We start from the raw sequence: 13,785 nt of genomic DNA, 5'->3' as shown, positions 1-13,785 counted from the left end.
TTTAGATCTCCATGAGTAAAATATGAGAAACTACTTGTTTTAAAACTTGAGCTCATATAATTTAAGGTATGAGTGTTGAGGTCTAAATTTTTAAATGAGTTTATAATCATATGAGAATTATTCTCTTAAGAGTTGCAGGAGTTTGTTTTGTTGGGGGAACGGAATTAATTGTACCTCACTGAAAATATTAGAATACTATACACATTTTGATGAAATTAAAAAAAAATCAATTTGAGAATATCATGATACCCCTAGCCTTAGGGGAAAGTGAAAGTGGCTCAGTCGTGTCTGACTCTTTGTGACCCCATGGACTATAATCCATGGAATTCTCCAGGCCAGAATACTGGAGTGGGTAGCCTTTCCCTTCTTCAGGGGATCTTCCCAGCTCAGGGATCAAACCCAGGTCTCCCGCATTGCAGGCGGATTCTTTACTAGCTGAGCCACAAGGGAAGCCCAAGAATACTGGAGTGGGTAGCCTATCCCTTCTTCAGCGATCTTCCTGTCCCAGGAATTAAACCAGGGTCTCCTGCATTGCAGGCGGATTCTTTACCAACTGAGCTATGGGAAACATGCTGCAGTATCTAAAAATACTTATATTGGAATCACAGGTTGCACACTTGCAAAAATTCTAATTGCTGAGAGCTGTACTTGCTCCAGCATCTGTGATGGTTGCCAGTTTCATGACCAATCCACTCTTCCTTCAGCATTTCAGACAAATTCACCAAGAATCTAACAGTTCACCTCCAAAAGGAATGTTTTGGAAAAAGTGTGTTAGTTGTTCATTTGTGTCTGATTCTTTGTGACCCCATGGACTGTAGCCCGCCAGGCTCTTCTGTCCATGGAATTCTTCAGGCAAGAATACTGGAGTGGGTCGCCATTCCCTTTTCCAGGGGATCTTCTCCACCCAGAGACCAAACACGAGTCTCTTATGTCTCCTGCATTGGCAGGTGATTCTTGACCACTAGCACCACCTGGGAAGAAGTCCCCAAAGATTTGTTTCATCCTGTGTATTTCCTGGCTGTGATTCACAAAGCTTGGTGGGTCTGAGGAGTAATTTGGTGTGATGCTTAGGCTCCAGCTTAAGTCTCGTGGAGGAGCCCTTGTGCCTTTGCCTTGCACATAGAGGTGACAATGGTCTCTATTCCCATAGTCTTCCCTGGCCTCCTGCACATCTGTGAACTCCCTTTTGATAGCGCCATCATCGTCAAAACCTTTTATCCATCTAGGACTTTGTAATTGACCAATCACTTCTATGTATTGGATTCAACTGAATCTTCATAACAACAAGGGAAGCAGGACAGATCTTTTAAAATATCTTTTCCACACAGTGAAGAGCAGTAAGTCGGGATGAAGAAGTTAACTGACTGTACAGGCCATATTGCTGATATGTAGCAAAGCCAGAATTAGAAGAATCTGTTTTTGGATGTCTAGTCCATTTTTCTCCACCAAACCAGTAATTCAGGTTTCACTGAGACATCAAGGGATGCCTACCCTGATGGTCCTAGAGAGTCTTAGGGATGGTCTCCACATATCCATACACAGGTGTTTATCAGACACATTGGGTTTGTATTATTTGTGTGTACACATGGGGTTTCCCAACCTGGGAACGCCTCTAATGCTGAGACTTTTTCACTTTAATCTCCAACACTGTCATTGTTCAGTGCATCTTATTAATAGAATCAACAATCAAGGTTAGTGACATCCAGATTGTCACACCAAAGAGGGCGATGGTATTTTCACCATCAGTGAGTTAGATCAGAAGTTTCATTATTTGACTTGACCTGCTCACACGTGAACAGAGATGAGGTGTTTTGGAGATGATGCATGTTAGGGTTTGTGAATCTGGAAAGCAGGGTAGTAACGTAGCTTTAATGATTATACAGTGGAAGTGAGAAATAGATTTAAGGACCTAGATCTGATAGGTAGAGTGCCTGATGAGCTATGGAATGAGGTTCGTGACATTGTACAGGAGACAGGGATCAAGACCATCCCCATGGAAAAGAAATGCAAAAAAGCAAAATGGCTGTCTGGGGAGGCCTTACAAATAGCTGTAAAAGAAGAGACGTGAAAAGCAAAGGAGAAAAGGAAAGATATAAACATCTGAATGCAGAGTTCCAAAGAATAGCAAGAAGAGATAGAAAGCCTTCTTCAGCGATCAATGCAAAGAAATAGAGGAAAACAACAGAATGGGAAAGACTAGGGATCTCTTCAAGAAAATCAGAGATACCAAAGGAACATTTCTTGCAAAGATGGGCTCGATAAAGGACAAAAATGATATGGACCTAACAGAAGTAGAAGATATTAAGAAGAGATGGCAAGAATACACAGAAGAACTGTACAAAAAAGATCTTCACAACCCAGATAATCACGATGGTGTGATCACTGACCTAGAGCCAGACATCCTGGAATGTGAAGTCAAGTGGGCCTTAGAAAGCATCATTACGAACAAAGCTAGTGGAGGTGATGGAATTCCACTTGAGCTATTCCAAATCCTGAAAGATGATGCTGTGAAAGTGCTGCACTCAATATGCCAGCAAATTTGGAAAACTCAGCAGTGGCCACAGACTGGAAAAGGTCAGTTTTCATTCCAATCCCAAGAAAGGCAATGCCAAAGAATGCTCAAACTACCGCACAATTGCACTCATCTCACACGCTAGTAAAGTAATGCTCAAAATTCTCCAAGCCAGGCTTCAGCAATATGTGAAACGTGAACTTCCTGATGTTCAAGCTGGTTTTTGAAAAGGCAGAGGAACCAGAGTTTAAATTGCCAACATCCGCTGGATCATGGAAAAAGCAAGAGAGTTCCAGAAAAATATCTATTTCTGCTTTATTGACTATGCCAAAGCCTTTGACTGTGTGGATCACAAAAAACTGTGGAAAATTCTTCAAGAGATGGGAATACCAGACCACCTGATCTGCCTCTTGAGAAATTTGTATGCAGGCCAGGAAGCAACAGTTAGAACTGGACATGGAACAACAGACTGGTTCCAAATAGGAAAAGGAGTTCGTCAAGGCTGTATATTGTCACCCTGCTTATTTAACTTATATGCAGAGTACATCATGAGAAATGCTGGACTAGAAGAAACACAAGCTTGAATCAAGATTGCCAGGAGAAATATCAGTAACCTCAGATATGCAGATGACACCACCCTTATGGCAGAAACTTAAGAGGAACTAAAACGCCTCTTGATGAAGGTGAAAGTGGAGAGTGAAAAAGTTGGCTTAAAGCTCAACGTTCAGAAAACGAAGATCATGGCATCCGGTCCCATCACTTCATGGGAAATAGATGGGGAAACAGTGGAAACAGTGTCAGACTTTATTTTTTGGGGCTCCAAAATCACTACAGATGGTGACTGCAGCCATGAAATTAAAAGACGCTTACTACTTGGATGGAAAGTTATGACCAACCTAGATAGCATATTCAAAAGCAGAGACATTACTTTGCCAACAAAGGTTCGTCTAGTCAAGGCTATGGTTTTTCCTGTGGTCATGTATGGATGTGAGAGTTGGACTGTGAAGAAGGCTGAGCGCTGAAGAATTAATGCTTTTGAACTGTGATGTTGGAGAAGACTCTTGAGAGTCCCTTCAACTGCAAGGAGATCCAACCAGTCCATTCTGAAGGAGATCAGCCCTGGGATTTCTTTGGAAGGACTGATGCTAAAGCTGAAACTCCAGTACTTTGGCCACCTCATGTGAAGAGTTGACTCATTGGAAAAGACTCTGATGCTGGGAGGGATTGGGGGCAAGAGGAGAAGGGACGACAGAGGATGAGATGGCTGGATGGCATCGCTGACTTGATGGACGTGAGCCTGAGTGAATTCCGGGAGTTGGTGATGGACAGGGAGTCCTGGCGTGCTGCGGTTCATGGGGTGGCAAAGAGTCGGACACGACTGAGCGACTGATCTGGTCTGATCTGATCTGAATGTAGCTTTTGGGCTGGACATTGGGAAGAGTTTAGAAAGGATGAGCCCTTACACTTGAATTAATGGTGGAAATTCCACATAGAAGATATATTTTAACCTGTACAGGCAATGAAGGGGCTTCTCAGGAGGCACTAGAGGTAAAGAACCCACCTGCCAATGCAGGAGACATGAGTTGAGGGTTCTATCCCTGGGTTGGGAAGATCCCCTGGAGAAGGGCATGGCAACCCACTCCAGTATTCTTGCCTGGAGAATCCCATGACAGAAGAGCCTGATGGGCTACAGTCCAAGGGGTTGCAAAAAGTCAGACACAACAGAAGCGACTAAGGACACACACACGCCAAGCGATGAGGAGTTAACCTAACCTAGGCCAGTTTTTATTTTATTAGTTGTTTTAAAAATTTTAAAAATAGAGTAAATGTTTACATGCTCTGTAAAGTGACAAGTGCTTTTTGTAAATTCAGTAACTCGGGTCATAGCATCTATTTGGCCTTTGGATGAGCAAGTAATTAATGAATGAAAAGAATCAACATGTAGTGTAAATAAAAGAGTATGTGTTTTATTTTATGTAGTCATTATAAATGCTTTTGAAATTATGGGAAATAAAGTCAGTGTCTCATTTTTCCATCAGTCAGCTAAAGAAAGTATTTAAGATTCATCTGGAATCTAAGAGGAACTCTGAGACAGTTTTCCAAAGCAGAGTTAAGAACTTGGAGTATTCTCTTGTTGTAGCAGGTACCCCCTGAGAAGGAATTGCCAAACTATGGAGTGATGTTTACTGGTTACTCTTTTTCCAATGTTAAGAAAGCGTAGTGACATTTTCTCTCTCAATGTCTTTATTCCCCAGGTAGCTTAAATTCTCTAGTGCTGCTGAGTGTGATGTGAAAGCAATTGATAGGTCTTTGCTGGTTCCCTCTAGATGTACTCAGTAGCAATATAAACCCATTATAGAGTGTTTTTCCTCCTTTCTATTTTGCTTTTCTATTTCCTGATCCACAGAATTACAAATTCCTAATCCAAGTCCTAAGGGAACTAGGACCCTAACATGCCCAGACAACAGAAATCTAGTAGCTACATTTTTTTAAAAAAGAAAAGTAAATAGATGAAATTAGTTTTAACTGAAACCTGGGTACATCAAGGTCCTAGTCTCCTTAGGAATTGGATTAGGAACTTGAAATTTTTCAGATCAGGATGTGAATGCAGAAAATTTGCATTAGCGATGTTTATTTTCAAAAGACTTTTAATGCAAGATTCTGACCCTGTTCATACTTCATGCTACAGTCTTTGTCTTAGAGGCAAATGTATAGTGCAATACATTTGACATATCACTTACACTCTCCCAGCGTCTTCTTCAGTGAGAACCTGTACAAATGAATTCCATAAAATGACGCACGTGGTTTCCCAGAGGAGATGTTGCTCAGGAGACCGATCCCAGGTGTGAGTTGAAGGTTACAGGAAGATTTTCAGGATACTCCTTTTCTAGGCTCAGGTGGATAGGGAAGAAGTGGGGAGTGATCTATGATGGTGAAGGAATACTTAATCCATGGTCGAGTTTCACACTGTGGTACCTGACACAGAGGTATGGCCGGGTTTAAATAAGCCAGCAATTATTTTCTGCTCTTAAGTCAGGTCAGAACATAGAGAGGGACTGAGATCGCTTAGACTGTCCTGCTCCTCTGTGTGGACTTGGGTCTTCGTTGCAAATCAGAAAAGATGCTTTATTCATGCAGTGTGTTCTGCAGGGTTGAGCCAGGCCCCACTTTGGTACTGTTGGTATCACAATGAACAAAAGAGATGCCTGCATGAAGCTTATACCCTCCTAGGGGAAGCAGACAGTACGGCACACAAACATTTGCAATCTCATTTCAAAGTGACTCAGTTCAGTTCAGTTGCTCAGTCGTGTCCAACTCTTTGTGACCCCCATGGATTGCAGCACACCAAGCCTTCCTGTTCATCGCCAACTCCCGGAGTTTACTCAAGCTCATGTCCATTGAGTCAGTGATGCCATCCAACCATCTCATCCTCTCCCATCCCCTTCTCCTCCCACCTTCAATCTTAACCAGCGTCAGGGTCTTTTCAGATGAGTCAGTTCTTTGCATCAGGTGGCCAGAGTATTGGAACTTCAGCTTCAGCATCAGTCCTTCCAATGAATATTCAGGACTGATTTCCTTGAGGATTCACTGTTTAGATCTCCTTGCAATTCAAGGGACTCTAAAGAGTCTTCTCCAATACCACAGTTCAAAAACATCAATTCTTTGGCACTCAGTTTTCTTTATAGTCCAACTCTCACATCCATACATGACTACTGGAAAAACCATAGCCTTGACTAGACGGACCTTTGTTGGCAAAGTAATGTCTCTGCTTTTGAATATGCTGTCTAGGTTGGTCATAACTTCTCTTCCAAGGAGCAGGTGTCTTTTAATTTCATGGCTGCAGTCACCATCTGAAGTGATTTTGTAGCCCCCAAAAACAAAATCTGATGCAACTAAGTGGTCCCAGAAGGTGACAGAGTATGCTGCTGCTCAACAGAGAATGCCAAGGGTAGATCTCTCTGAAGTGGAGACAGTTGAGCATTGACCTGATGGCAGTGAGGGAACAGGAGCATTCCAGGCAGAATAGGGAGCAAGTGCAAAAGCTCTGAGGTGGGAGCAGTCAGGTAGGGCATGAGTAATCGAGTTGGCCAGGGCAGATCATGGGGATTCTATACAATAGGACCTTAAAAGCTTTTGACTTCTATCCTAAAAGCAATAGGAAACCATTGGAACATTTACATTTTAATTTCTTCTTAACCTTTTTTGGGTCATGAACTTCTTTAGCAGTCTGGTGAAGCCTGTGGAACCCTCTGCAGAATAATGTTTTTCAATGCATAAAATAAAATCCCAGAGGGTGTTAAAGAAAATAATTATATGGAAATAGAAAGATTAAAGTCCCCTGTAAGGGACATACATGCTCCGATTTATATTTTCAAAAGGTTCTTCTGGCTGCTGCAGGCAGAATAAACTGTAGGGACTAAGGCTGGAAGCACAGACACCAGTGAGCAGGGAGCTAAGATCTTCTCATTTACCCTGTAGGGCAGTGGTCTCGAAGTACAGTTGCGCAACACTGTCGTTTTGAATGCAGGGAGAAAATTTGATAAATTCTGTTCATATTTGTGTGAGGGGGGGGCGGTTAGTCGCTCAGTTTTGACCAGCTCTTTGTGACCCCATGGACCGTAACCCACCATGTTCCTCTGTCCATGGAATTCTCCAGGTGAGTTTCTAGAGTAGGTTGCCATTTCCTTCTCCAGGGAATCTTCCCAACCCAGGGATCGAACCTGCGTCTCCTTCATTACAGGTGGATTCTTTACTGCTCTGCCACCGGGGAAGACCCTGTTTATATTTAAATGACCCTAATTCTTTTAAATGTCTATATTGAGTTTATGTTTTATAACGTCCTAATGTAGTAGGACATTAGTACATTTATATAATTCGTGGATTAATGTACATGTATTGGAGGTGCATGTTCAGAAGGCAAAGGTGACAGTATTTTTTGATCAAATGTGATGATCACGATGTAGGGAGAGTTACTCTGTAAGAAATGGAGTAGAAGGCCACTCTGCTTTGGACCACATTGCATTTCAGAGGCCATTTTGTGAGGAAGCATTAATTTGTGCCCTGAAGTATGAGTGAGCTTTAAACATGAAATTGCATTCCCCATTCTATTTTTCTTGTCCCTCTGATTTCTGAACTCCCCCTGTTTCAGGCACTACTCCTTCATTTGGTTGAGTTTTTTCTTGATTATTTTAAATTTTTTATGAGCATTTGCAGAAATGGCAACTTGTGGGTTAATCAATCTGATGTTGGAAAAATAGCTTGACGAATCGCGATAGCGTAACTTGGCTAAACTGGCAGGGCGGGGGGGCTTGTCCTCAGTGTTGCTCTGTGTAGTACCTGCTGAAGCAGGAGACAGTGTTAGGCGACACGGTTCAGAGCCAAGTCCAGCTGTGTGTAGTTTCTGTCTTACAGCTGCAACAGGGACACAGCCACTGGAAGCATGCTGTGAAATAGCTACTGGGGAGAGGGTGCTTGGTTTGTGCCAGGAATTAACAGAGCATCCACGTTATCTTCTGGGAAATAACTAAATCCTTGACATTATTTGTCAGCATAAAACAGAACGAAACTAATTTTAAAAAATTCAGCAAGGGAAAAAGCAAACACTTAGAAATTAATAAAAAATCCCAAAGACATCCACTTTAATCTCCATTTTGTCTCTGTCCTTCCTGTGTCCTTCAGAGTGTGGTTGCCTATGATGGATGGGTCTGTTCGATTGTGGGATTGATTTTGGGGACCGGATGTCTCTGCTTGTTGCTGCAGAATGTCATGGCATTTCCAGATGCCTTGTTGTTGCTTTTGAGGTGTGCTTGGTACCCAAGGTTCCAGGACCCTCCAGTGTTACTTGTACATGAAGGCCTTTGGGAGTAAGGGGCATTTGGAATTTCTGAAGTCTTTGGTGCCTCATTCTCCATTTCTTGTTGTTGTGTTTGCCAGATTTCCTTGAAGTAACAGAGGCTCATGGGTGATCAGTAGCATTAAGTAAATGATGCCAACAGTCCTCTCTGGTACTTCTCTCTCCAACTTGGGTCTTTTAGTTCCCCTTCAACATCCCACTCATTCAGAGCAGATCTAAAGGGCACGGTCTTTCTGGTCCATTCTCCGTCAGTATACTGAGGTAACACTTCAGACTTAAAAAGACTCTCCCATTTTTCAATATTTAGGTTGCCCAGAGTGACTCCAGGCTCAGCAGGCTGTAGCCTGAGTCCTAGAAGTTTGTATTGACCGCCACTTAGACCTGTCTCCTCAGCTGCCTCTGAGAATACAGGCGAATGGGGAGGAATGGGGGTTCAGATTAACTAACCATTTACCTTGCTCCAGGCTCCAGAAATGCCTGATACACAACACCTTACGTCAACCTCACATTAGACACAGGAATCTCACCCCCATTTGACAGATGGGGACCCTGAGGCCTCCCGTCTGTAACAAACAGAATAAGATCCCAGGTGTGCTAACTCTGAAGCTGCCCTGACCCCATCACGCTTCACCTTCTCTCTCTGCAGCAGGCACACTTTTCTAAAATTGTTGCTGTAAGGATCTAGAAGGTGAACTTTTAACTCCGCTTAGTGATTCTTTTTTTTTTTTTTTTTTCTGGTTTCCAAAACTGAATGGGTTTCCTCCTGCGCCTCTGGCCCACCTTCATGTCCTCTTGGTTCAGTTGAAAAGAGATGCCTGTATTTCTCATTCCTCTTCTCCATGGGTCTTACAGAGCAGCGGCTCACTAGGGCACCAATTTAATGAAATAACATTTTCAATCCTGTTTGGTTCAATTCTAGGTGATACAAATAAAGAATTGTGAACACTTTGTAGTTAGGTTTAAAGGGAAGGAGAAAGGTGGAAAGAAGAAAGTGGGTCAAGTATAGTATCTGGGCAAGGTCTCCTAAACTGCTGCCTGGTGAAAGATTGAGCTATTAAAAATGGAGAAATAATGGGGCAGCCGTACTACTTTGGCACTTGTGTATCTGGAAATTTCGGGTTTGGTAATTTATACTGTTTTACAGTTAATGTTAATCGTATCTATGCCAGGCATTGTTCTGATTAATATATAGTACATGTGTATATTAATTTATCCTCTCCCTTTGAGGTACATACTACTATTATTTGTAAAAGAAGACAGAGGCACAGAGAAGTTTATCATCTTGCCCAAGGATAGATAGTTAAGAGCAGAACCAAAAGTTGAGCCTAGGAAAGTTGGCTTCAGAGGGCTGTTGACCTCTATGCTAACCGGCCTCTCAGTGACAGGGCTTGGTAACTCTCATGATTTCAAAGATCACTTTTCTTCTTTTTAGAACCAGCCCACCATACAGTTGGAAGGGTAAATATTTGTCATGTTTGGTGACAGACGTTGATGGGTTAAAATAAAAAAGGTCTTAGGAAAAGTCATGTACTTTCTCTCCCATATTCCTCCATCTGTATTTACTGTTCAGAAAGGTCACTTGAGCACAGAGCTTGGATTTCATGCTTCTAAGCAGCTTCAGCGTGCCTGAAACCTTGCTCTACAAATTGACTTTAAAAATATTTTGTAATAATGCATATCGCTCTCGAATATGAATTTGCTGGAGTCATTAAATGATGATCTTCTTAAATGGGACTTTTGTGACTATATTTTACATAAATACCAGGAATCGTTAAGTGATTTTTTGTTTTACTCTTAAATTGTAGCCTTTCCTCATGAGTGTCCATCCACTCACATTTACTGGAAGGAACCGAGGTTCTGGGAGCCCTGAGCTCTTTGCCTTGTCAGTCAGTTGCCTGGCTACACTTTGTGGTAGGAGAGAAGAGAGGGGAGAAGACTAAAAAGGCTGAAATGGTAAATTACTCTAGGTTCTGGAGAAAAATAGAATTAGAAGCATTTGTGGTTCTGATGAAAATAGCACATTTCCTTTCTGCTTGGAATGTGGGGGGTCAGAGAGCTCCAGAGAGTAGAAAATAAATAAAAATTGATCCCTCTCCAGTCGAAGGAAATGCTTTGACTCTGGGAACTGAAATGACAGCTCTAGATTTGAAGATCTTGTGAAATCACTTTTGAAGGTTAAAAAAAAAATAACAACAACAAAAGCACTAAGAGGCTTAAAAAAAATGTGACACGCTATGTTAGGAAATTTAGCCTTTCAGGAATGATTTTATAGCCCTTTTCCAAGACTGAAGAGTAGGTAACAGACCCAGATCATGTTGTTCCTGTCACTGACCATGGTCATTCCATCTCTCCTTGCAGGTGAGAAGCCTTATAAGTGCTCATGGGAAGGGTGTGAGTGGCGTTTTGCACGAAGCGATGAGCTCACAAGGCACTACAGGAAACACACAGGTGCAAAGCCCTTTAAATGCAACCACTGCGACAGGTAAAGAAACTTAGAAGCTGGCGGGAAGGGAAAGGGAGATGGTGAAGTGGGTGGGAGGTTGGGTTGGTCGTGCGCTCCTGGCTTCATCACAAGCCTCTGTCGAAGAGATCGGGCCTGGGGATGCCTCTTACTTCTCCATGGAGAAAACCAATTAGATAAGGGTGCCTCCTTGCATACAATCAAGAGATGATATGGATTCTCAGGCCAGTTACATGAGTATTTCATGAACACCAGAACTGTGATGGTCTCTAGATATCAGTGAGACCTAACTCCTACCCTCGAGGGGATAATGTGACAGATAATTTTAGTATAATAAGAAAATTAATAGACTAGAGAATGGTCGCTGGTAGTTTCTGATCTTTTTATTAATATCAATACCATTTTTCTCAATGTGAGAAGTAGAAAGCCTGCATGAAGGAGGGGAAATTAGTTATAAGACTCTTGAAGCATTGTTAGAAATGAATTTACTGAAGAGAGTTCCCATTGTTTTGGGGGGCCTGAGCCATCCTTTCTTCTTTGAAAGTAGGTACAAAGGTCTAAAAGATGGTGAGGCTTTGAGAACTCATCCTATAATTCAATTTCAAACCTTCAGCATTTGATAGTGGAAGAAAGAGCACGTAGCAACAGACACTACACAAGTAATAGTATCTGACAGCCCTGGCATTATCAACCAATAAACCCCAAAATGGAGACTCTGCAGGCCAAGGTGAAGGCAGGATTAGGTTTAGACGTAATCAAATAATGGGCTTGCATCTGAGCGTGTTATCCTTCTAATCCTATTTCTGTGTTTAAAAGGAAGCTTAAGAAAATTAACCATCTTTTTAATGCAATATTAAAGGTCTCGGTTATGATGAGAAAAATGCTTCTAATACGATAAAAGCCCTGAAAGCCTCAGGGTTCCCCGGCTCAGCCCCTTGCTCGCAGGGTGGCAGGAGGGGTGTGCAGGATGTCCGCAGAGGCCTGGCTCTCCGGTGGAGGAAATGCGATCGCTTTTGCATCCTGCCTCCCCCAGCCCCCTCACCAGACCTTCCTCTGGTGCAGAGCAGGACAGGAGTGGCCACGTTTCATGGGTGGCCAGTGCCTTGGTGCTCCTTTAAGATGCTTATAAAGAAGCATTCATGTTGTTCTTCCCCCCCTTTTTTTTTCCTTTTTCCTGAAGAGCCTATTTTCCTCTTATCTTCATTCTCGAAGAACTAAATAAAGCCCCCATGCCTCCTGGAGCCCAAAGATAACCTCCTACCCAAGGCTGAGGAAGTATACTCCATGAAGCTACTGTCTGTCCGTCCCTTAGAGCTCTCTTCTGCTACTCCAAAATACAACCTGTTTGTCATTTCTACCCCATTCACCTCAGAGTCCCCCTGAATTTATAGAAATCAGCAGCTATTCTCCTATAGACTATATTTCAGTGATGTTGATGTTGCTCCACAGTCCTATGATGAAGGGCAATATATCAGTGGGGATGAAGATATATCCTTTGTGAGTTATCAGAGCGTGGTGGTAGTAGGTACACATGAGTCATCCTTCCCTGAAAGGTGGTGAGGCTATTACTTGGAAATCGTGCTTTATGGATAGCCATAAGCCTTGGAAACAGGCAACGAATTGTTATGGGGAAATTGCCAGACTTAGTATTGCTCTTAAGTCAACTGAGTTATTAAGCAGTATTCAACTGTCTATGCTGGAGAAGGGGATGACAGAGAATGAGATGGTTGGATAGCATCATCAAGTCAATGGACATGAGTTTGAGCAAGCTGCAGGAGATAGTGAAGGACAGGGAAACCTGGCATGCAGTCCATGGAGTCACAAATAGTCAGACACGACTGAGCGACTGAACAACAACAATGCATCTCTCCAGCACTTAACCTATTAGGATTAAACCTGACTGATGTATATGGAGAAATAATTTCAAACTGACTGGATATTTCAGTGTAGGAGATGTCAGGGATGGGTAGTTCAGTTAGTCTTTTGCTTGATTTTCCTCATCAAAATATACTCTGGTTTCTGGAGCTAGAAGTTTGCTGAGCAGATGGTACAAACTCTGTGACATGGTATTTGGGGCAGCTGGCGAGTAGCTCGAACTTCTGTGGCAGGAGAGTCAGTGCCTTTCACCAGTGTCAGAAACCAGGGGGTGGAGCCTCGTTAGTGTCTCCTGACAGGCAGCACCTTGTACTTCAGCTGCAGGAACTGTGCTGAAAATAGAGCAGGTCTGGGAGGTGGCGCAGGGAGCTGGAGTGGTCCCAAAGTGATGGAAGGAAAGCCTGGAGTGACCGTGGACTTGGCATTCCTTAGAAGACTTTTACCTTCAGAAAAAGAGGACATTTATAGCCCTTAGCAGAGCACTGGATCCTGTTGGTGCCACAATGTGTATGAGCCTGAGAAATCTATCTCTTGCCTCATATAATTGAATAATCAGACTGCCTTGTCAGCATGCGTGCTAAGTCACTTCAGTCATGCCCAACCCTTTACAATCCCACAGACTGTATCGCCCACCAGGCTCCTCTGTCCATGGGATTTTCCAGGCAAGATTACTGAAGCAGATTGCTATTTCCTCCTCCAGGGGATCTTCCTGAACCAGGGATCAAACCTGTATCTCTTAGATCTCGTGCATTGAAAGGTGGGTTCTTTACCACTAGCGCCACCTGGGAAGCCCTCAGACTATGCTACTTAGAGGCTGAACTAAGTAAGATTGGGGTTTCTTGACCTTAAAGCAGGTACCAAGTCTAACTTATACTTTATTTTGCCTATAGGGTAAATTAAAAAATACATGAGTTCTTATTTGTTTTGCTAACATTTCAAATTGCTAAATGTCACAAAAACCTCTGTTCCTGGCTTTGAAAAACTGGAAGATCTGGTAACAGTGGACTCACATTCCCAGGTGGCCATAATTTTCTGGAGCTGAATAGTCATCACTGCCTTTGGTAATGGTCCTGTGATTACTCG

The 13,785-nt window shown here is 42.7% G+C and overlaps 1 protein-coding gene across 6 annotated transcripts in view; it reads left to right on the top strand.

Moving 5' to 3' along the window:
* Positions 1-13,785, top strand: part of KLF7 (Kruppel like factor 7) — a 104,900-nt gene that overhangs the window by 80,011 nt on the left and 11,104 nt on the right. For 4 of the 6 annotated variants that reach the window (XM_025278096.3, XM_006051335.4, XM_044937632.2 and 1 more), the window contains one exon: positions 10,725-10,848. The exons of 1 other annotated variant lie outside the window; for it this stretch is intronic. In XM_025278096.3, coding sequence (XP_025133881.1) covers positions 10,725-10,848 — 124 coding nt within the window. Of the gene's footprint in view, positions 1-10,724; positions 10,849-13,402; positions 13,460-13,785 lie in introns of all 6 variants that reach the window. One more of the 6 variants, XM_044937629.2, reaches the window with a different exon arrangement.

This window comes from Bubalus bubalis, chromosome 2, assembly GCF_019923935.1.
Source record: "Bubalus bubalis isolate 160015118507 breed Murrah chromosome 2, NDDB_SH_1, whole genome shotgun sequence".
Classification (NCBI taxonomy): domain Eukaryota; kingdom Metazoa; phylum Chordata; class Mammalia; order Artiodactyla; family Bovidae; genus Bubalus; species Bubalus bubalis.
Note: the sequence above shows the minus strand (reverse complement) of the source record. Positions and strands in the feature narration are given on the sequence as shown.